The 22225-nt window shown below is 42.7% G+C and overlaps 1 protein-coding gene across 1 annotated transcript; it reads left to right on the forward strand.

The window, feature by feature from the left end:
• The first annotated feature begins 7043 nt into the window (after positions 1 to 7043).
• Positions 7044 to 9151, forward strand: LOC111608048 (ribonuclease P protein subunit p38-like). Its single transcript, XM_023330358.1, has 2 exons — positions 7044 to 7171; positions 8036 to 9151. Exon 2 carries the CDS (start codon positions 8043 to 8045, stop codon positions 8892 to 8894), a length of 852 nt encoding a protein of 283 aa, XP_023186126.1. The 5' UTR covers positions 7044 to 7171; positions 8036 to 8042; the 3' UTR covers positions 8895 to 9151.
• The last annotated feature ends 13074 nt before the right edge of the window (positions 9152 to 22225 follow it).

Raw genomic sequence — 22225 nt, forward strand, 5'->3', positions numbered from 1 at the left:
AGTTCCACTCAGATTTCTCACTTTTGTTGCAATTCAGTTCAAGGAGAAAGTCAGATTTCGAAGACCTGATAGCTCAACTAAACCATGGTGGAACACGGTAAAAGTAAGTATTTTGTTTTTTAATTTAGTGACAAAGAAACCAGATCTAATTTTTGTGTAAGATTTCTGAGGAAATTGTGATGGCAATGTTAGAGATAGTTTACACACAATAGGCTGTGAGTAATCTGATTTTTAGCACAACATCAAATAATTTTAGTTACTTTTGAGTCTCCGTTACTCATGTGTCCTTGGCTCATAGTCACAAGATTTCCCCCCCAATTGGCTCAATCTGCAGTGCTCCAAAATATTTTTCTGCCTGTATAAGTCATGAAACATGAGTGTCCCAACTCTAAGAAGCCATATATAAAACACAAATGCACCTCAGCAATTGAGGAGGTGAATCAACATAAAATGCAAACCCATTTTCTGTTTAAGGTTGTGAGAAATCTGTTTTTGAGCTCAAATCATTTTAGTTACTTTTGAGGCAAATATCAAAAGTCTCAGTTGTGCTTCTAGCACCTTTTTTTTTTTTTTTTTTTTTTTGCATATTTGACAACTTCATTGAGTAAACATGAAAACAGCATCAAAATAGTAAGAGGTTTTACACAATTTAAAGCCAGTTTATGGTTTTCTCACTTTACATATTAAATTCACTGTGATAAGAGATTAATAATCTGATCAGCTAGTGATCTGGCCTGAAATCTGACTTTGTAACTGACTTTGTAAAGACCGTTACAAAGTTGGCCTTCTGTCCTGGGGCGACCCTCACCTGTTTGGCGTCCTGGGCGAAGCCCCCACTCCCCAAACTGTACTCAATATTAACAATTTGCTAAATTGCAATGTTTAAGGACTTCAGCACTTAAATTTTGATTTTACTTTCACTCTGGGCATAAACAAAAATAATCTGCAAACCCAAATTTAAATAATTAACCTTAGACTAGTGAACATGCTTTGCAAAAATACTTCTCCTTAACATTTTTTTCTTTGCAATTAGTTATCAGACCGAATAAAATACATAAAATAGCTTCAAAATCACAAACTTCTGCATGTTTGGGGGAAAACCAATTTGTTCCACAGTTTAACCAGGTGCCTAGCCTTCAAGACAATACACAGGGCAAACCTGACCCACCTCAACAGGTGTTACGTCAATTCGCGTTTCCCCATCAGATACGGTTCCCCCAGCGCTCATAACAAGCACGCGCGTAACAAGCACGCGCTTGTTCAGAGCGTTCATCTACAGAACTACGGACACCGTGAAAGCTCAAACAACTTGTTTCAGCGAAGTTGTCCCAGTTATCTATATCTATATACTGTATCTCTTTCTATCTATCTATCTATCTATCTATCTATCTATCTATCTATCTATCTATCTATCTATCTATCTATCTATCTATCTATCTATCTATCTATCTATCTATCTATCTATCTATCTATCTATCTATCTATCTATCTATCTATCTATCTATCTATCTATCTATCTATCTATCTATCTATCTATCTATCTATCTATCTATCTATCTATCTATCTATCTATCTATCTATCTATAGTGTATATATATATATATATATATATATATATATATATACTGTATGTGTATATACAATGTGTGTGTGTATTTAAGATGCTTTGTGTCAGTCAGCAATCCCTCTTCCATGTGTTTGTTTTTTCTCTTTTTGTGCAGCTCCATTGAAACGAAGCCTTCGTTTAATGAATAATGGATACTACGACTCTAATGGGAAACCAACAATTTCCTATCGAGAGACGAGAGTCAGGTATATTATATAAGCTTTTTTTTATCCCTTAAGTTTAACAGTCATCTGCTGATCAATGCACATATTTTAACACTTGTATTTTTTCCATCTTGTGCCAGGAGTAGGACAAAAAGACGCCCAGTTTGCAGTAAAATGCAAGATAACCACCAAGAGAATGATTTGCTTTTCACTGTAAAAGATGGGATTATCAGTCCGTTACAACGTAATGGGATCATCTTTGTCATCTTGCTCTTGTCTGGTAAATTCTCTCCTTCCACAAACAAACAATTTGAAAGTTTTGTAGAAAGTCTGTATTTTCTATGTTATGTCACTGACTGTCATCTTCTGCTCATGTTCATCAGGATGTAGCTGCATATTTTCTGCTCTGCACTTAAGACCGTCAGAGTCAATAGTTTCACTAACTCCAGTGGAGATGGTAGGTTTTCTCTTCCTAATCTTAACTCTGATTTAAATATCCTGAACAAACTTGAGAACAAGCTGTTAATTTCAATGTTGTGTCAAACTTTCTGTCTCTGGATAAGGATCAAGAAAAGCTCCCAGAGGGTTTCCACGAAGATCTGCAGGAGGTGATGCAGAAACTCGAATACCTTCTACCACCAGCGGATCTGTTGCCCAACTTTGCTCTGGAGTCTCAAGGTGAGCTATTAGAAAGAAGATCATAAACCAGATTGCAAATTTTCAGTATTAAGGTTTCTTAACTCACTATTTCTGTTTTTTGTGCAGGTGCCAGACTTGTGCACACGATGACCTCAGAAGCATTTGAGAGCAACAGACCATGCAGATTATTTGGGATGCCTTTACAAGAAGAACCCATAGGCCCAAACATTGTCATTCAGGTCTGTACAACACTCAGAACATTAAATTAATATTAGGCAAAGTGGTGTTTCTTTTTGATAAAATATTAGGCTTTACGATTTCCTTTTCTCTTAGTCTTGGTACCCCACCTAAATTTTGTTTTATACTCTGACTTCAGGGAAGAACTCATCTGAATCCTGGACAATGCTGGGCCTTTGCAGGATTCCCAGGACGTTTATCCGTGCAACTGTCCCACAAAGCCACTGTCACTCATGTGTCGCTGGGTCATATTCCTAAGATAATATCCCCATCTTCCAGAATCTCCAGTGCTCCGAGGGAATTCTCTGTCTATGTAAGTCAAGCAACACCACATGTATCACATATTCGTCCACCTATACTGTGGATGAAGGGGCTTTAAAAAGTGTTAGCAATGATTTAGTAACATATCACCTGATCTCATGCAAACTTTCTGTTTGCACAAATGAATTTTCTGCTTATATCAGCATATGATGTTTTTAGATACACCAACTAACTTTCATATATATAGAAAGAACAGGATAATGAACTGCATTTCTATCTAATTTTCTCTCAGGGAAAGAAGAATATAAACGATGAGGAGAGTTTCTTGGGAGCTTTTCAATATGAAGAAGATGGCAGCAGGATACAAACCTTCAAAATTCCTGTAAATATGTCAAATTAATGTTTTATTAACCAAATACAACAGTTCTTACAGAAGCCCAGAGTGACTGATCCTGTTATAAATATTGGTAATCAATCTGTTATCACAAAACAATCGTTTTTGTTGCCTCACGATAAGAAACAAATGAAAATAAACCCCAGTGTTACTGGATAACATTTTGTTTTCTGGTTAGGAAGATATTAGTATAATTCCATGGTATCTTCAAAAATCTATGCAAAATATATTTACAGTAAGGACAGTTGAATTAGGCTTCCATTCACTTTATTCAGATCTCCTATGTTTCCATTGTCTTGTCTATTTGTAGCTATGGATTATTAATCTAACCCTAATAATTTGTATCTCTCTTGGCTCACAGGATTATAAAATTGACTCCTTCACCCATGTGAGCCTACAGGTGAACAGCAACTGGGGCCATCCAGACTACACATGCCTCTACAACTTTAGAGTGCATGGAGAACTTGCTGCATGAAGAGGACACCGTCTTTCATATATGTATTGTTTTTGTTTAATGTTTATTTAATTTAGCAAAAATATTAATTTACAGAGAGAAACACAGTTCTCACAGCAACTAGCTGCTGTCAGACCCTGGGAAGCGGTGGCTGGTGTCAGAGTCTGGGCCTCGCTAGCCTCAGGTGGCTGGTGTCAGTGTCTGGGCCTCGCTAGCCTCAGGTGGCTGGTGTCAGTGTCTGGGCCTCGCTAGCCTCTGGTGGCTGGTGTCAGAGTCTGGACCTCGCTAGCCTCTGGTGGCTGGTGTCAGAGTCTGGGCCTCGCTAGCCTCTGGTGGCTGGTGTCAGAGTCTGGGCCTCGCTAGCCTCTGGTGTCAGTGTCTGGGCCTCGCTAGCCTCTGGTGGCTGGTGTCAGAGTCTGGACCTCGCTAGCCTCAGGTGGCTGGTGTCAGTGTCTGGGCCTCGCTAGCCTCAGGTGGCCGGTGTCAGAGTCTGGGCCTCGCTAGCCTCTGGTGTCAGTGTCTGGGCCTCGCTAGCCTCAGGTGGCTGGTGTCAGAGTCTGGACCTCGCTAGCCTCAGGTGGCTGGTGTCAGTGTCTGGGCCTCGCTAGCCTCTGGTGGCTGGTGTCAGAGTCTGGACCTCGCTAGCCTCAGGTGGCTGGTGTCAGTGTCTGGGCCTCGCTAGCCTCAGGTGGCCGGTGTCAGAGTCTGGGCCTCGCTAGCCTCTGGTGTCAGTGTCTGGGCCTCGCTAGCCTCAGGTGGCTGGTGTCAGTCTCTGGACCTCGCCAGTCTCTGGTTGCTGGTGTCAGAGTCTGGACCTCGCTAGCCTCAGGTGGCTGGTGTCAGAGTCTGGACCTCGCTAGCCTCAGGTGGCTGGTGTCAGTGTCTGGGCCTCGCTAGCCTCTGGTGGCTGGTGTCAGAGTCTGGACCTCGCTAGCCTCTGGTGGCTGGTGTCAGAGTCTGGACCTCGCTAGCCTCAGGTGGCTGGTGTCAGTGTCTGGGCCTCGCTAGCCTCAGGTGGCCGGTGTCAGAGTCTGGGCCTCGCTAGCCTCTGGTGTCAGTGTCTGGGCCTCGCTAGCCTCAGGTGGCTGGTGTCAGAGTCTGGACCTCGCTAGCCTCAGGTGGCTGGTGTCAGTCTCTGGACCTCGCCAGTCTCTGGTTGCTGGTGTCAGAGTCTGGACCTCGCTAGCCTCAGGTGGCTGGTGTCAGAGTCTGGACCTCGCTAGCCTCAGGTGGCTGGTGTCAGTGTCTGGGCCTCGCTAGCCTCTGGTGGCTGGTGTCAGAGTCTGGACCTCGCTAGCCTCAGGTGGCTGGTGTCAGTGTCTGGGCCTCGCTAGCCTCTGATGGCTGGTGTCAGAGTCTGGGCCTTGCTAGCCTCTGGTGGCTGGTGTCAGTGTCTGGGCCTCGCTAGCCTCTGGTGGCTGGTGTCAGAGTCTGGGCCTTGCTAACCTCTGGTGGCTGGTGTCAGTGTCTGGACCTCGGTAGCCTCTGGTGGCTGCTGTCGGTCTCTGGGCATTGCTAACCTCTGGTGGCTGGTGTCAGTGTCTGGGCCTTGCTAGCCTCTGGTGGCTGGTGTCAGAGTCTGGGCCTCGCTAGCCTCTGGTGGCTGGTGTCAGAGTCTGGGCCTCGCTAGCCTCTGGTGGCTGGTGTCAGTGTCTGGGCCTCGCTAGCCTCTGGTGGCTGGTGTCAGTGTCTGGGCCTCGCTAGCCTCTGGTGGCTGGTGTCAGAGTCTGGGCCTCGCTAGCTTCTGGTGGCTGGTGTCAGTGTCTGGGCCTCGCTAGCCTCTGGTGGCTGGTGTCAGTGCCTTGGCCTCGTCAGTTCCTGGTGGCTGGTGTCAGTGTCTGGGCTTGGCTAGTTGCTGGTGGTTGCTATTGGTGTCTGGGCCTTGCCAGTGGCTCCTGCCTGGTGTCGGAGCCTTGGCCTCGCCAGTGGCTGATGCCGGAGCCTTGGCCTCGCCAGTGGCTGGTGTCTCTTGTCGGAGCCTTGGTCTCGCCAGTTTCTGGTGTCGGAGCCTTGGCTTCGCCAGTGGCTGGTGTCGGAGCCTTGGCTTCGCCAGTGGCTGGTGTCGGAGCCTTGGCCTCGCCAGTTTCTGGTGTCGGAGCCTGGATCTCGTCAGTGGCTGGTGTCGGAGCCTTGGCTTCACCAGTGGCTGGTGTCGGAGCCTTGGCTTCGCCAGTGGCTGGTGTCGGAGCCTTGGCCTCGCCAGTTTCTGGTGTCGGAGCCTTGGCCTCGCCAGTAGCTGGTGTCGGAGCCTGGATCTCGTCAGTGGCTGGTGGCTGGTGTCAAAACTGTGTTTTTCTTCTTTCAGAGATTCTGTTACAGCTGTGTTTTAATGTGTTTCTTTTTGTGTGTGTGTTTTTTATTTTTGCCCTCTTGAAGCCAGTCAGCCTCGGCAGATGGCTGTTCATCCTGAGCCTGGTTCTGCTGGAGGTTTCTTCCTTTTAAAGGGAGTTATCCTCTCCACTGTTGCCTTGTGCTTGCTCAGGATGGGGGATCCCTTGGACTAAACATCCATCGCGATCGGCTGGTGACCCCTCCGCAGAATCGCCACCTTAACGTGGTGGAGGGGTTTGAGTATCCCTATGAACCAGATGGAGATTTTGTCTTGAGGTTCAGCCTTTAGTGAGGTTTCCTAGGACAGGATGCCATTGGGGAGGGATCAGACTAAGAGCGATTCAAGATTTTCAGTGAAGGACTACCAAAGGGATCAGGCAGTTAAGAAATGGACAGGATAGAATATTTCTTCCTGTGATTTCTTTGAGATTTTTCTTGCACTTCCTTCCTTACTTAGATATTTTCTCTGTATGGATGACCATGTGTGTGTGTTTGATCTTGGCAGTTTAAATAAACTCATGGTAAGTCTGTCTAACTTACAGTGCAATCTTGATAAAACCTATCAAAATTGCAGGTTATCTATCAAGATCCTGATAGATTTGCAGTGCAGATAAAACCTGCACTGCACTGAAGGTTTGGTCTGCAGTTCTCAAGTTAATGCACTGCTCTGCTATGCATTGCTATGGCAGGCCCCAGCTAGAACATTTCTGTAGAAATTTAAATAGGGCATGCCAAAGTGTGCCTTTTGGTTGGAACTCAGAAGAAAATATCTAAAATAATTATTTTATGGAAAAGGCTAATGTTAGTGCACCCCCTCTTCTCCCACCAAACATGAATCCTGAATAATTGCTGCCCCAGTTTATTTGATTTGGTGTGTAAAACCTTGACAATAATGCTCCAGTCTTTTCTGCTCGTCTTATCAGTAATTGTCATGCTGCCACCATAACGCTAGTGGGCGCTGTTTCTGACTGTAAACTTTTAAATTCAAACAAGATGGCAGCGCCCTGTGAGTCCGTGCAGGACTGAAGACACGAATCCAACATTAAAAAAATAAAGATAAACTAAGCGTGACGACATAAATGCAGGTATGTTTAAAACAGTAACATACTTCTTTTATGTGTTTTATATCGTTAACGTGTGAAAGGACAGCGAAAGGTAACGTTAGTTTATTTAAATCAGAAATATGTCGATATAAACCCATTTTAAAACTGTCTCAGAATTACAGCTTCTGAAGCCTGCAGTAACAAACCTCAACAAAGACAATAGGACATTTTTTATAACGATAAATTGTATATATTGTTCCTACACAGGATCAGTAACAAAGTGGCGTTTAATATAGAATTGTTGAGCAATAATTTGATATAAAATAACTTATGGTTTTCTCAATAACAGCTGAAGCCTGCAGTTACAAAACCCAAGAAAGGGAAATAAATCCTATATATATAACGATTAACTTTATTTTATTTTGTTCTGTTCAGACATGTGGCATTTAAGTTGAAGTTTCAGAAAACTATTTATCTGAGTCAGGTCAGAGAAACAGAAAAAATATAAACTCTTATATATTATGTTCTATCTATCTAGATGACATATTTATTTATCTATCTAGTCAAATTGTTGATGGCCTCAAAGCAAAGATGGCCACAAACTTTATGAGTTTTAATGACTCCTGGTGCAAAAGAAGCCTCGTTTTGAAACAGGAGAGGCTTATTCATCAAATTTGTGTTACTGTCATGGGAACAGAGAAAATTATACAGGTTGAGGAAAGAATGGATTCATTTAATTAGGAGCAAATCAGCAATGGTTGAGAAATAAGACAAAATAAGACTAAAAATATACTTAGGAATCCAGAGACAGACTCAAAACATTACATAAAGATCATAGTGAGGAATGTTGCTGAAAATACAGAAAAGTTTCTGTGTTAAGTTGATTTTTCTTGTTTTGCGATCTAGATGAGCCATGACATCTGCAGCAAAACCATCTAAGAAAGCTCTCAAAAAGCAGGTCCGAAGTAAGGCCTCCTTTACGTCACCCTTCAGTGCAAAATGGAGCCCACTTTTACCGAAAGACAAGGATTTCATCCTGAGAACATTAAAGGACAAAATAATTGCCACAGGCCTGAAGAAGGAAGAGGTGAAAATGCCTCACCAGTGGAGGAAAAAGAAGGAGAATAAACCAGATTTTGCTGTGGAGCCTGTTCCCCAGGCGAGTGAGGAGGCGCAGGGGCCCAATCCGACCAGAAACGGCTGGACAGATACGGCGGCCAGACGGCAGCTGGCCATCGGCATCAACGAGGTCACCAAGGCCCTAGAGAGGAACCAGCTCCGGCTGCTGCTTGTTTGTAAGTCCGTCAGACCGCAGCTCATGACGAACCACCTGATCGCTCTGAGCGCAACGAGAGGCGTGCCGGCCTGCCAGGTGCCCCGCCTGAGCGAGAGCGTGGCGGAGCTCCTGGGGCTCAAAAGCGTCCTCTCTCTGGGGTTCAGGCGGTGTTCTTCTGAAGACCAGGAGATGTTCAGAGACACGGTGGATGCCATTATACCCAGAGTGCCTTCACTGGAAGTTGATTGGCTGACAGATGAAGCAGCTGCAGTGCCAGCTGAACTCACGGCTGACCTGGAAGAGGAAGAGGAGGGAGAGGAGCAGATGGAGGAGGAGGAAGGTGGGAGAAGAGCACAAAAACGGAAACTGGAGATTGAATCTGAAATCACAGACTCTGCCTTATCCTGCACTCTGCGGCCTCTGAAAGTAAAGAGAATTGTTCCAAACCCCGATAAGAAAAGAAAAACAAAACTGAAGAAACAGAAATGAAAGATCTTCACCTGTTTCTTCTGTTGTTTTATTTTGTTTGCATATTGTTGGAACTTTGACAGCCATCGAAACAGCTTTAACCATATCAGTTTTGATAAAAGTTGAGCTTTCAATTAATTAATCTGATCTTTTTACAGTTTTGTGATAAAACATTATAGTTTTCATCTGTATCTTTACGGCATTTCTTCTTTCATGAATCTTGTTTATAATGCTTAAAAGTTGTTTTGCAGAATCTAATAAAATACAGTTCTGTTCAAGTTAAGAATGGATGCATTGTGTTTTATTTCTAAAGTTTTCTTGCATGAAATGTGTGTAATCTTAAAAATCTCAAAGGAGCATGTTGTGATCTTAGAGTTCATAAAAGTATATTTATGAATATATATGAATTTATTACATATATATGTAATAAATATATATTACATATATATGTAATATATATTTATTTTATTATATTGCCAATAATAAAGTACTTAGTTATGCAATAGTCATTATTTAACCTTAAATGTGCTGTTAGTACCAGATAACCACATGGTGTTTTTAATCTGCTATCCAAACGTTTCTATAAAAATCAAACTCACTTTATACTAAATTTGTCACCAAGAGACTTTCATGTTTGTTCTGTATTATGTATTTTTTAAAGCTGTAATAATATGGCTCTAACACATAATGAACACATTGCAACTTAAATGCAACAGGCGTCAGAATGTGTCAATCTGCCAATACATGTTAAAACCAGCTGATTAGTTTTGGATTCGTACCTCTTGTGATGTCATCAGTCCAAATACAGAGAGAACAGAGTTAGCATGTTGCTTTTTCTTTACTTTTTGGAAAACATTTTGTTAATTTCTTCAGCAGAAATCAAAACTTCATTAGTGGAGGAAAAAAAAAAGAAACACCTAACAGGAGGACATCTTTAAAATAAATCTCAGCAATGACAGAAAAAGAAGCTCCATCTCAGCCACGTTCCTTTTTCAAATTTAAGAGTTTATTCAATCAAATATCCATGCTGGTATAGCTGATGTGTTGTAACAGACTGGTATTCGCACTGGGTTTATGCCTAAATGATGCTGGTACAGGTTCTTCAGCTGTTTCACAGTTTACAATGGCTCTAAATTAAAAACATTGTTCTTCAGTTTGACTGGATGTTAATTCAGACATACACTCATCGCCCGACCTTGCAGATCTCCTAAAGAAAAAAAACAAAACAAAAAACAAGGCGGTTGTCTCAGCCACTGAAGTTTGTGGCTGTAAACCATCAATGCTGGAGTCAACATGGGAGCAGAACCGACAGACAGTTGATCTGAGCCGCTGCAGGCAACACGAGGCACGCTGTCAATGCAGAAACTGGTTTTCAGAGTTAAATTAATGACTGTAGCATCTCCTTGTGAGTTGGACTCAGAGCTTTTACTGACCAATGCTTTTTGTTCTGGCCGATCTTTATGGAATGTGAGAAAAACAAATACAAAATGTGCAATTAAAAATAGAATAGTAATTAAAACAAACAAAAAAATAGCAGATGCTGCCTGTTTGTCTTGCATTTTGCAGAATCACAAACATTAAACCACCAAAAAGAATGTAAAACAAAAACAGAGACTCCAGCTTAGAACAAGTGGTCGGTCAAAACCTTTGCTCATTGAAGCACACAGAACTGCTAAATGCCCTCAAACAAGTAGTAAAGGGAGAGTTGAAGTTGATGTTTTACATTAACAAATATCACAACTTCTATACATTTAGCTGCACATCACACTAAAACAAAATGACCCACTACATATTTTAATGTCTGAAAGAAAAGAAAAAGGACTTCAGAAAACCAAGAAAAATGTGTGATGAACTTACAGAAATGTATTAAATGTTTCCTCCGACTTCTTGATTAATTAAAGTTTGAATTTATAACCCAGGTTCAGATCATCCAGTGGTTGGCTTTAAATGTTTTGACATATGGATATCTATTGCATTTCTGAAACAGTGGCCAAAATGAACAAAATAATTTAGTAAAAATAAACTAGTCTGGCTGCCCTCAGTCTAATAATGACTCTCAGAGCCTCCATGTTGTTCAGACTTCGGGTCCATGGTGAGGAGGGGGCGGATCTGTGTCCTCTAACTATCAAATTATGGGCAGGAATATTTTTTCATACACTGGTTTGTGAATAAAAACATAGGTCTGATGTTGATGTTAGAAAAACTGTTTCTATTTATATTTATATTATATATAAACTTATTTGCAAGTTTCAGAAAACCGGAAATGTTGCACAACAACCACGAAGTGGTCCACGTATTAATATGTGTAATTAAAACAATGCTAATCATATAGAGCACATTATATAAATAAGAACGGTTGTCCAATATAAAATGTTTCTTTTTTCTATGGAAACTTATGGCCCATCCTGTAGATATATGATGTAGATATGTAGAAATAGAAATTCAAATCTACATAAGGAGCAGTGCAACTTGTATATACAACATATAGAATAAATAATTCAGGGCAAAAACTCCTCCCCCATCCAGCCAACATTGTACCTTATTATAAAATACTTATTTTAAACACCTGGTCTTTAAAAAAAAGTCCTTAGAAGTAAAACCTCTGGCAAAAATACAGATGGTAGTGGGAAGACACAGGCTAAACAATCACAGTGAAGTTTAATAGGGGCATTAAAAAATGTGTCGGCGATATTCAGTGCTTGACATACATCAAACATTAGTACAATGAAAACACGGTAGTTATAGATAGAGAAAAGAGGAAGTTCAAGCTGATTTCTCCCAGAACCCAACCCACCCCGTCCAGGTCTAAGCACAAGACAAACAGCCAGCAGAGATCCAGTCCCTGCAACAGCTTCTAGCAACACGACATACACACACATCCATCCATACACATTCCAAAGGAGGCAGAAAAAGAAATAAAGAAAAAATAATACTCATACTAAGTAAATAAATGAATATATATTTTTACGTTCGTACTAGTAAATTACACCAACATACAAATAAAGAGAAAAATAAAATAAAAATAAATAAATTATAAGACAAAGAATATATATCGGTTAAAAACAAAAGAATTGGATATCGATGAGAAGGCCTACAAATAATTTAATTTCCTTCTGAATCAGGTAGCAAAGTCATGGTACCCACTACAGATAGGAAAGGTCTCCAAGTCTCCATAAATTTACTGGTGGAACTCTTGAGTGAAAATCTGAGTTTTTCCAGTTTCAGGTTATAAAGAACTTCTCTGACCCAGTGGTCATGAGACGGGGGGACATTTAGTTTCCATCTAAGTAGAATAAGTCTTCGAGCCAGAAGGATGGTGAAGGTGTCAGTTGACTTTTTGCATTTGGAACAATGCAGAGGTGGTTTTGAGTACATTCTGGTAGTGATGGACCACTATACCCGCTTCGCTCAGGCCTACGCAACTACAAACAAATCAGCAAAAACGGTGGCAGATAAACTGTTTAATGATTTTTGTCTCAGATTTGGTTTTCCAGAAAAATTACATCATGATTTAGGACGAGAGTTTGAAAACAGGTTGATACATCACCTGAAAGAACTGTCTGGTGTTAAGGGGTCACACACCACCCCCTATCACCCACAAGGGAACGGACAAACAGAAAGATTTAGCAGGACTTTTCTTTCTATGTTAAGAACGCTAACGGAGGAACAGAAAACAGATTGGAAAAATCACCTCGACAAAGTTGTACGTGCATACAATTGCACTGTTAATAATGCCACCAGTTACTCTCCCTTCTTCTTGCTGTTTGGGAGGTCGCCACAGTTACCAGTTGATCTTCTGTTTGGCCTTGAGCGAGAGCAAGGTTCGGGTTCCTACCAGGACTATGTGGACAGATGGGGACAAAGGATGGCTGAGGCATACAGCATTGCCTCCAAAAACACAGCCAAGTCCGCTGACCGAGGGAAAATACAGTACGACAAGAGAACACATGGTCCAGGACTGCGAGTCGGAAGCCGTGTACTTGTTAGAAATGTGGCAGAAAAGGGAGGGTTAGGCAAAATCCGCTCCTATTGCGAAGATAACATCTACGTGGTTAAGCCTCAAATGGGGGAGGAAAGTCCTGTATTCGAACTGGAGGCAGAAAATGGAAAAGGCAGAACAAGAGTTTTGCACCGAAATATGTTGTTGCCCTGTGATTTCCTCCCTCTGTGTTCAGATGAGAACATGACTGTAGCCCGTACAAATACAAAGAAGAGATATGACAACAAACGGAGGCGAACGCGTGTGGAACAGACACAACAAACGGGAAGTGAGGAGGCTCCAGAGGAGGATTTCTCTGATGCGCCACATTGTGTCACATGTAGGGTACCCCAAGGTTCAATCCTAGGACCCCTTTTATTCAATATTTATATGTTCCCACTAGCTCAGGTTATAACAGGAAATAATATTAGCTACCATAACTATGCAGATGACACACAGCTCTACATTACGATGTCACCAGGTGACTCAGAGCCCATCCAATCACTGAACAGATGCTTAGAACAGATAAATGTGTGGATGTGCCAAAACTTTCTCCAGCTGAACAGAAACAAAACTGAAGTTATTATTTTTGGACCTAAAGAGGAACGATCTAGAGTCAATGCACAGCTTCAGTTATTACAACTGAAAACCAGCGATCAGGCCCGAAACCTGGGAGTAGTGATGGACTCTGACCTGAACCTCCAGAGCCACATAAAGACAGTCACAAAGTCGACCTTCTATCACCTGAAGAACATTTCCAGGATTAAAGGACTAATGTCTCAGCAAAATCTAGAGAAACTCATCCATGCATTCATCTTCAGTCGTATTGATTATTGCAACAGCGTCTTCACAGGTCTGTCCAACAAATCAATCAAACAGCTGCAGCTGATCCAGAACGCTGCTGCTCGCGTTCTCACTAAAACCAGGAAGATAGAGCACATAACACCAGTTTTAAAGTCCCTACACTGGCTCCCTGTAGCTCAAAGAATAGACTTTAAAATACTGTTGTTAGTTTATAAATCACTGAACGGCTTAGCACCACAATACATTAAAGATCTGCTTTTATTGTATCAACCTTCCAGACTTCTCAGGTCTTCTGGTTCTGGTCTGCTCTGCATCCCCAGAACCAGAACCAAACGAGGAGAAGCAGCTTTCAGCATCTATGCACCACAAATTTGGAACAAACTTCCAGAAAACTGTAAAACAGCTGAAACACTGACTTCTTTTAAATCTCAACTGAAAACCCACCTGTTTAGGATTGTATTTGAAATGTAATCAATTACAAATTTATTGATGGAACTTGACTTAATGATTGATTCTATGTTGCATTGTGATTCTGTGTTTGTAATGATGTAAAGCACTTTGAAATGTCTTGCTGCTGAAATGTGCTATACAAATAAAATTTGATTGATTGATTGATTGATGTGGTTTTCAGATGGCCTCTTCCAGAGCCTAGCAGTATACCGGACCCCATGGCTACAGAATTTGTGCCACAAATGGACAGTTGTGCCAACAAACCCCTGCACAGAGCAGGGGATGGTCAGGGTGATTGTGCAGAGACTGTTGAGGAGGGTGCCGGCATTGCCAAGCCAGAGGATGTGGACATCGTGGTCTCAGGGGATGTGGAAAGTGGGTCTAACATTGAAGAGGCTGTAGAGGCAAGACAGCCAAGTCCGCGTCCAAAGAGAGAGCGAAGGAAACCACAGACGTTGACATATTTTGCTCTTGGAGAACCAAATTGCACAGACAGAACAGTGGCCACGAAATGTGTACAAGGTTACTGGCGGCATTGGTAAAACAGAGAAAGTTGTACTGTAACCTGTATGTCCATTCCATTCTCCATACATTAATGACCAGGTACACTTGAATGTCGAGACGACATTTCTAAAGTGAGGGAGAGTGTGAGAGACACCGAATTCATTAGTTTATTTATTTATTATACTGTTCATGTGTATTATAGTTCACCGGTACCCCACCCAATTTGTTTTGTTTATTATAATAAGTTCATTCATTTTTCATTGTAGCTTGATAACTTAGTAACTGACATTTCCTTTATGTCATTGAATGCGACTGTGTTGGATGTGTGTTCCTGGAACCACGGAAGGGGGGGGGGGGGGGGGGGGGGGGGGCAGTGCTCGGTTTCCGTTCTTCTGGGGAGCGTTAGGCACCGAGTATGTCAAGCTGTATTTTTGTATAAAGGTAAATAAAATCTTTTTTTTAATTCGCAAAGACAACTACGAATGTCATCTGTGCCTGAGCCGAGCAACATACGTATATATATATATATATATATATATATATATATATATATATATATATATATATATATAGTGGAAAAGCATGGCTTCATGATGACCACCAGAGGGAGCTGTGTGTAGATGAGCCCTGAGCTTTTGCCGACTCGTTAGAGTAAGGGATGACACACGTTAGACCGGAAGGAGTAGCTTTGTACTGTTTGCTACGGTATGCTAACGTGCCTCACGGTTTTTCTACTGTCCTAAAAAAGAAGATTTCCGTGTAGAACTGTGGAGCTCGTTCTGTCTTAATATATTATGAGTTTCTGTTAAATGATATCAGGTTACAGTTAAACAATAACCTGTTGTTATTTTACTGAATGTATGTTAATCTGACCTTACTATAGTGACAGTTAGAGCGAATGGCCAGTTGCCACCAGCAATTTCGAGTAGTAAGCAGAGTTTACTAAGTGAGTATTTTAAGATGTTGTATTACACTGAGTTGACCATATTGTAAGAAGTCTGTGTAATTTTATTTATTTTAATTTTTTTAAAGCGTGCCTGCTTCAGTTGTTTATGCACTCAGTTTTAAACTTATAGTACAGTGTTTTATACATAACTTTGCTTAAAAGAAAAGGGATTTATTTGATTTTGCTATTTTAGTAGCTGAAAGATTTTTGTCTAACAAAAATTCACAATTCTGTAAAACTCCAAATTAATTTTAACACTACTATCCCTTTATTAGAGTATTTGAGAAATAAAACCCCATTTATAAGTTTGTCTGGTTCCCTCATTCTACCAGGCTCTATATATGTATTGTGTGTGTGTGTGTGTGTGTGTGTGTATTTAAGATGCTTTGTGTCCCCCTCTTCCATGACTTTGTTTTTTTTCTTTTTGTGCAGCTGCATTGAAACGAAGTCTTCGTTTATCAATAAATGGCTACTATGACTCAAATGGGGAACCAACAATTTCCTACCGAGAGACAAAACGCACTTAGATCAGCAAGGGCCAATCTAAAACGTACCATCAACTCAGCAAAAATGCCTACAGTCAAAAGATCCAAGGTTTCTTTCATGGTGCCAGCTACACCAGACAACTGTGGCAGGGCATCCAGTCTGTGACTGACTATAAAACCACATCTCCATCCTGCCGAGATGACATTAGCTTCCTTAATGAGCTCAAGATTTGACACCTTAAATAAAACTCCTGCCAGGAAAGCTACCCCTCACCCTGATGAACAGGCCCTCAGGCTCGAAACATCTGCTGTGCGAAAATCCCTGGGGAAGGTCAACATATAAAAAGCTGCAGGTCCTGACAACATTCCAGCAAGGCTGATCAAAGAATGTGCAGACCAGCTAGCCCACGTGCTCACGAACATCTTCAATACGTCTCTGCACCAGACCATTGTCCCCTCATGTTTTAAGTCATCTATTATTATTCCAGTGCCCAAGAAACGAATCATCGCATGTCTGAATGATTTGCCACCCATTGCATTAACATCTATCATCATGAAGTGCTTCGAGAGAGTGGTTAAGGATCACATAATGTCTATACTGCCTCCATCATTTGACCCATTCCAGTTTGCGTACAAATCTAACCGCTTTACTGAAGATGCCATCTCCACTGCTCTTCATCTCAGCCTGGTACATCTGGAGAAAAGAAACACCCACGTACAGATGCTGTTTTTGGACTTCAGCTCAGCATTTAATACGATCATTCCCCAGGATTTGGTATGCAAGCTGGTCTCCATGGGCTTCAACACTCCACTATGCAACTGGCTGCTGGACTTCCTCACTGACAAAACTCAGTCTGTCCGTGTGGGTAATAACATCTCCAATGTCATTTCTTTGAACACTGGTTCCCCCCAGGGCTGTGTCTTGAGCCCCCTGCTGTTTACCCTGATGACTCACGACTGTCGTCCCAGGTTTAACACAAACCACATCATGACATATGCAGATGACACAATAATTGTGGGACTCATTCAGGACAACAATGAAGTGAACTACAGAAAAGAGGTATAACATCTTGTGGACTGGCGCAGAATAAACAACCTGCTCCTGAACGTTGACAAGACAAAAGAAATCATTGTCAACTTCAGAAGGTCTCGACTGAACCACACACAACTCCTCATTAACGATAAAGCAGTGTAGATCGTTATCAGCACTGAGTTCCTGGGGGTTCACATTACAGACAACCTCAGCTGGACAACTCACATCGCTTCACTGGTGAAAAAGACTCAGCAGCGCCTGCACTTTATGAGACGAATGAGAAGGGCTTCCCTCCCGCCTCCCATCCTCTCCACCTTCTACAGAGGAACCATTGAGAGCCTGCTGACCAGCAGTATCTTCATCTGGTCTGGGAGCTGCAAGGCCTCAGATTGGAAGTCTCTGGGAAGAGTGGTGAAGACAGCGGAGAGGATCATTGGGACTCCACTCCCCCCTATCCAAACCATTGCACACAGATGCTGTTTAGCCAGAGCATCCCAGATCCTCTCTGACTCCACCCATCATCTCCATGGTCTGTTCATCCGGTTGGCATCTGGCAGGAGATTTTGTAGCATCTGCTGCAGAACAGTCAGACTCAGAAATTGCTGTCTCCCACTGGCCATCAGATTGCTCAACAATTCCATCACTTAAACTGTCTGAGACTGCTTGAAAATTCTAAGTTATATATATATATTTAGCAATACATTATTATTTATTATTATGTAATTATAGGCACACTTGTGTTTCTGTATGTGCTCCGGTGGCCAAGCGATGACATTTCATTGCCAGTTTTACTTATGTTTCTTGAGCAATGACAATAAAATAAGTCTTAAGTCTAAGAGTCAGGTATATTATATAAACTTTTATTTTTGCTCTTAAGTTTAACAGTCATCTGCTGATCAATGCACATATATAAACACTTGTATTTTTTCCATCTTGGGCCAGGAGTAGCCGAAAAAAACGCCCAGTAAACAGTAAAATTAAAGATCACTACCAGGATAATAATATGCTTTTCAATGTAAAGGAGGGCATTGTCATTCAGTTAAAACGTAACAGTATCAGTTCTGTTAAATTCTCAATCCGTCTCTGTTTCAGGATGTTCTGCTCCAAAGTTGCTTCACACTGTTTCAGCGCTCTTTGTCGCTTCTCTTCTTTCTCAGCCACAAACTTCTCAAATTTCATCTCCTCCTCTTTAGTCGTTTAGACATCTTTGTCATCTTGCTCTTTTCTGGTAAATACTCTCCTTCCACAAACAAGCAATTTGAAAGTTTTGTAGAAAGTCTGTATTTTCTATGTTATGTCACTGACTGTCATCTTCTGCTCATGTTCATCAGGATGTAGCTGCATATTTTCTGCTCTGCACTTAAGACCTTCAGAGTCAATAGTTTCAGTAACTCCAGTGGAGATGGTAGGTTTTCTCTTCCTAATCTTAACTCTGATTTAAATATCCTGAACAAACTTGAGAACAAGCTGTTAATTTCAATGTTGTGACAAACTTTCTGTCTCTGGATAAAGAAGGATCAAGAAAAGCTCCCAGAGGGTTTCCACGAAGATCTGCAGGAGATGATGAAGAAATTCGACTACCTTTTACCACCAGCGGATCTGTGGCCCAACTTTGCTCTGGAGTCTCAAGGTGAGCTATTAGAAAAACGATCATAAACCAGATTGCAAATTTTCAGTATTAAGGTTTCTTATCTCAATATTTCTGTTTTTTGTGCAGGTGCCAGACTTGTGCACACGATGACCTCAGAAACATTTGAGAGCAACAGACCATGCAGATTATTTGGGATACATTTACAACAAGAACCCATAGGCCCAAACATTGTCATTCAGATCTGAACAACACTCAGAACATTAAATGAATATTAGGCAAAGTGGTGTTTCTTTTCTTTTTTTTTCCCCTCCAGGAGGTCTTTTTGTGGGCTCTAGTGTCCCTTATATGATAGTGGGCTGACAGGAAACGGGGATAAGTCAAGCAACACCACATGTATCACATATGTGTCCACCTATACTGTGGATGAAGGGGCTTTAAAATGTTAGCAATGATTTAGTAACATATCACATGATCTCATGCAAACTTTCTGTTTGCACAAATGAATTTTCTGCTTATCTCAGCATATGATGTTTTTAGATACACCAACTAACTTTCACATATATACAAAGAACAGGATAATGAACTGCATTTCTATCTAATTTTGTCTCAGGGATAGGACATAAACAATGAGGAGAGTTTCTTGGGAACTTTTCAATATGAAGAAGATGGCAGCAGGATACAGACCTTCAAAATTCCTGTAAATATATCAAATTAATGTTTTATTAACCAAATACAACAGTTCTTACAGAAGCCCAAAGTGACTGACATTTTGTTTTCTGGTTAGGAAGACATACAGTAAGTATAATTCCATGGTATCTTGAAAAATCTATGAAAAATATATTTACAGCAAGGACAGTTGAACTAGGCTTCCATGCAATTTATTCAGATCTCCTATGTTTCCATTGTCTTGTCTATTTGTAGCTATGGATTATCAATCTAACCCTCCTAATTTGTATCTCTCTTGACTCACAGGATGATAAAATTGACTCCTTGACCCATGTGAGCCTACAGGTGAACAGCAACTGGGGCCATCCAGACTACACATGCCTCTATTGTCATGTTGGGGTCTCCTTTTCTTGCCCACATGCAGAACACCACAGGGAAACGGATAATCAGTAAAAATGGTTTATTGAATAATCAGAAAATTAGCAGAGGTGCGTCTGCTCCAGGAAATACGGCTCTCGGGAAATGCGGCACATTGCAGAGTAGATGGTGAAAGTCCGGGAGGGTTTAACTGTTGGATCGAGGTCGTTTAGTCCAAAGGGTCTTCTCAATGGGTCCGGGATTGTCTGAGAACCAGCTGGGTCCAGGAGCTGGTGGCGGACAGGCAGGATCTGGCGGGCTGGAGACAGAGGAGTGTTCCGACTGACGAACGGTGTTTCCCAGGGAAGGTGCGGGGACTCGGGCAACCAGTGGGTAATCTCCACGGCGTCACGAGGGAATGGGTTCCGGAAAACCAGGGGGAAAAAATCCCTTAACAAAGGAACTCAGCGTCTCGAGGAGGACACCTGGAGGAGGAGAACAACGAGAGGAATTACTCGGGAAGTTACTCAAGTGGACAAAAAGCTTTCGCTGGAGGGCTCTGACTACCATTGCTGGCAAACACTCAGGCATCGAAGAACCGGCAGTCAGCTCCTCTTGAGCTCCAGAGATGATGAGGAGATGCCGAACAGGTGTGTTGGAGGTCGGCACGCCCCGCCAATAAAAGCAGTCTGTGGCGCCATCTGCTGGAAGGCTAGTGACTAGCCGAAAAAAGGACCCAGACACGAAAAACCCCCAAAAACCCCAGAATCCAACATCTATAACTTTAGAGTGCATGGAGAACTTGCGCCATGAAGAGGACACCGTCTTTCATATATGTGTTGTATATGTTTAATGTGTTTAATTTAGTAAAAGTATTTATTCAAAGAGTGAAACACAGTTCTCACAACAACTAGCTGCTGTCAGAATCTCGGAAGCGGTGGCTGGTGTCAGAGCCTGGACCTCGCCAGTTTCTGGTGGCTGCTGTCAGAGCCTTGCAGTTGAGGCAACGCTCTGGTTGACCTCGGAGGACGGGAGGATCAGCGCGACCAGATTCACATACTGGCCCTGCAGGATCTTAGACCGGAGCTTGGGGGAGATGAGCGCGTGCGTGGACAAGTACGACCCGCCGGATGTGAGTCCTGGGCGGACGTTAAAGAGAGTAAATGCGGCTGGGAAAGACCTGGGTTGTGCGACGGACGGGGACAGAGCCCGAGCCGGAGCGGCTGAGGTGATCTCCTGCAGGCGAGAGGAGAGAGAGGACACGGTGCGCTGGAGGAGGTTGACAGAGGAGATGAGGGCCGAAGTAAGTTGATGGATGTCCGCGGGACGTTGGCTTCTTTAGATTGTTTGGGATACCTTTACAACAACAAAGTTTAGGCCCGAACGTGTTTTCGTCGGACAGAGGCACGCCTACTCGGAGGAAGAGCCGACGGAGCTTTGCTAAAGACGGGCCGGGGGAGGCAGAGGAGGGGTCGATAAGGAGAAAATCGTGGAGAAGATGAAGGACCGTGGGCAGCCTTAAGACATTAAGGATCTAGCACAGGGCTTTGGAGAGCTTGTCAAACAAGCGGGGACTGCTCCTACAACCGACGGTAAGCCTTACTGCAAAATAAAGGGAACGATCCCACTTAGCACCTAGCAGTCGCCAGTCGGAGGGGTGAACTGGCATCACTTTAAAGGCATCAGTGATATCGGCCTTAGCGAGCCAGGCTCCCCCGCAGGCGATTTTAATAAGGGAAATTGCGTGGTCTACCGAAGCATAAAAGAAGGAGAAAGGAGGTTTGGGGATGAGGCTGTTAATACTGGGGAACGGGCCACTGTGAGGGGTGGAAAGATCGAGAATGAGACATTTTTTACCGGAGTATTTACAGTAGCGACGCCGAGTGGGCTAATTCGACGGGGAGGAGCGGAAAGGCCCGATCATGTAACCTTTAGAGACCTCTTCTTCTTCTTGTTTAAATTTATTTGCGGTTGGCAAAAAACGTTGGGTGAGCATTACCGCCACCAACTGGTAAGGAGTGTGGACCACATGACAAAACAAACAAAAAAAAAGTTTGGAGACCTCGCGATGGAGTAGGCGAGTTACGACTTCCGGTTCGCTGAGCGCGGACTGGAGGTTCGGACAAACCGAAAGAGGACGCTGAATGAGACCGGAGTCTATGCGGAAAACCTAGGGAGAGACCGGTGGTGGCCGACTGCGGAGCAGGTGAGGCACGCATGAATTGGGGGGTCGTCTGTTCAAACCCCTCCCAATTTTGAAATTGGGTTTTGTTCCGTGTCTTCTCTCGTTCTGTTGGCAGGGGGGGGGATTTTCTCTTGATGATTTTGTGAGTTCACCTTCTTGGGTAAAATTGGAAAAATGTAGAAAAGCAGACCTGCTTATTGTGGCTGACCATTATGATGTTCAGGTATCTTGCAGTGATCGAAAATCGGAACTGAAGGAAACTCTGTGTGAAAAACTGGTGGAGAAAGGTGTGTTGCAAACAGCTGCAGTGGAGGAAGTCGGGAGACGCCGCACTTGGAGCGGTTGTTGACGC

Source organism: Xiphophorus maculatus, chromosome 3 (genome assembly GCF_002775205.1).
Source record: "Xiphophorus maculatus strain JP 163 A chromosome 3, X_maculatus-5.0-male, whole genome shotgun sequence".
NCBI classification, from domain to species: Eukaryota; Metazoa; Chordata; class Actinopteri; order Cyprinodontiformes; family Poeciliidae; genus Xiphophorus; species Xiphophorus maculatus.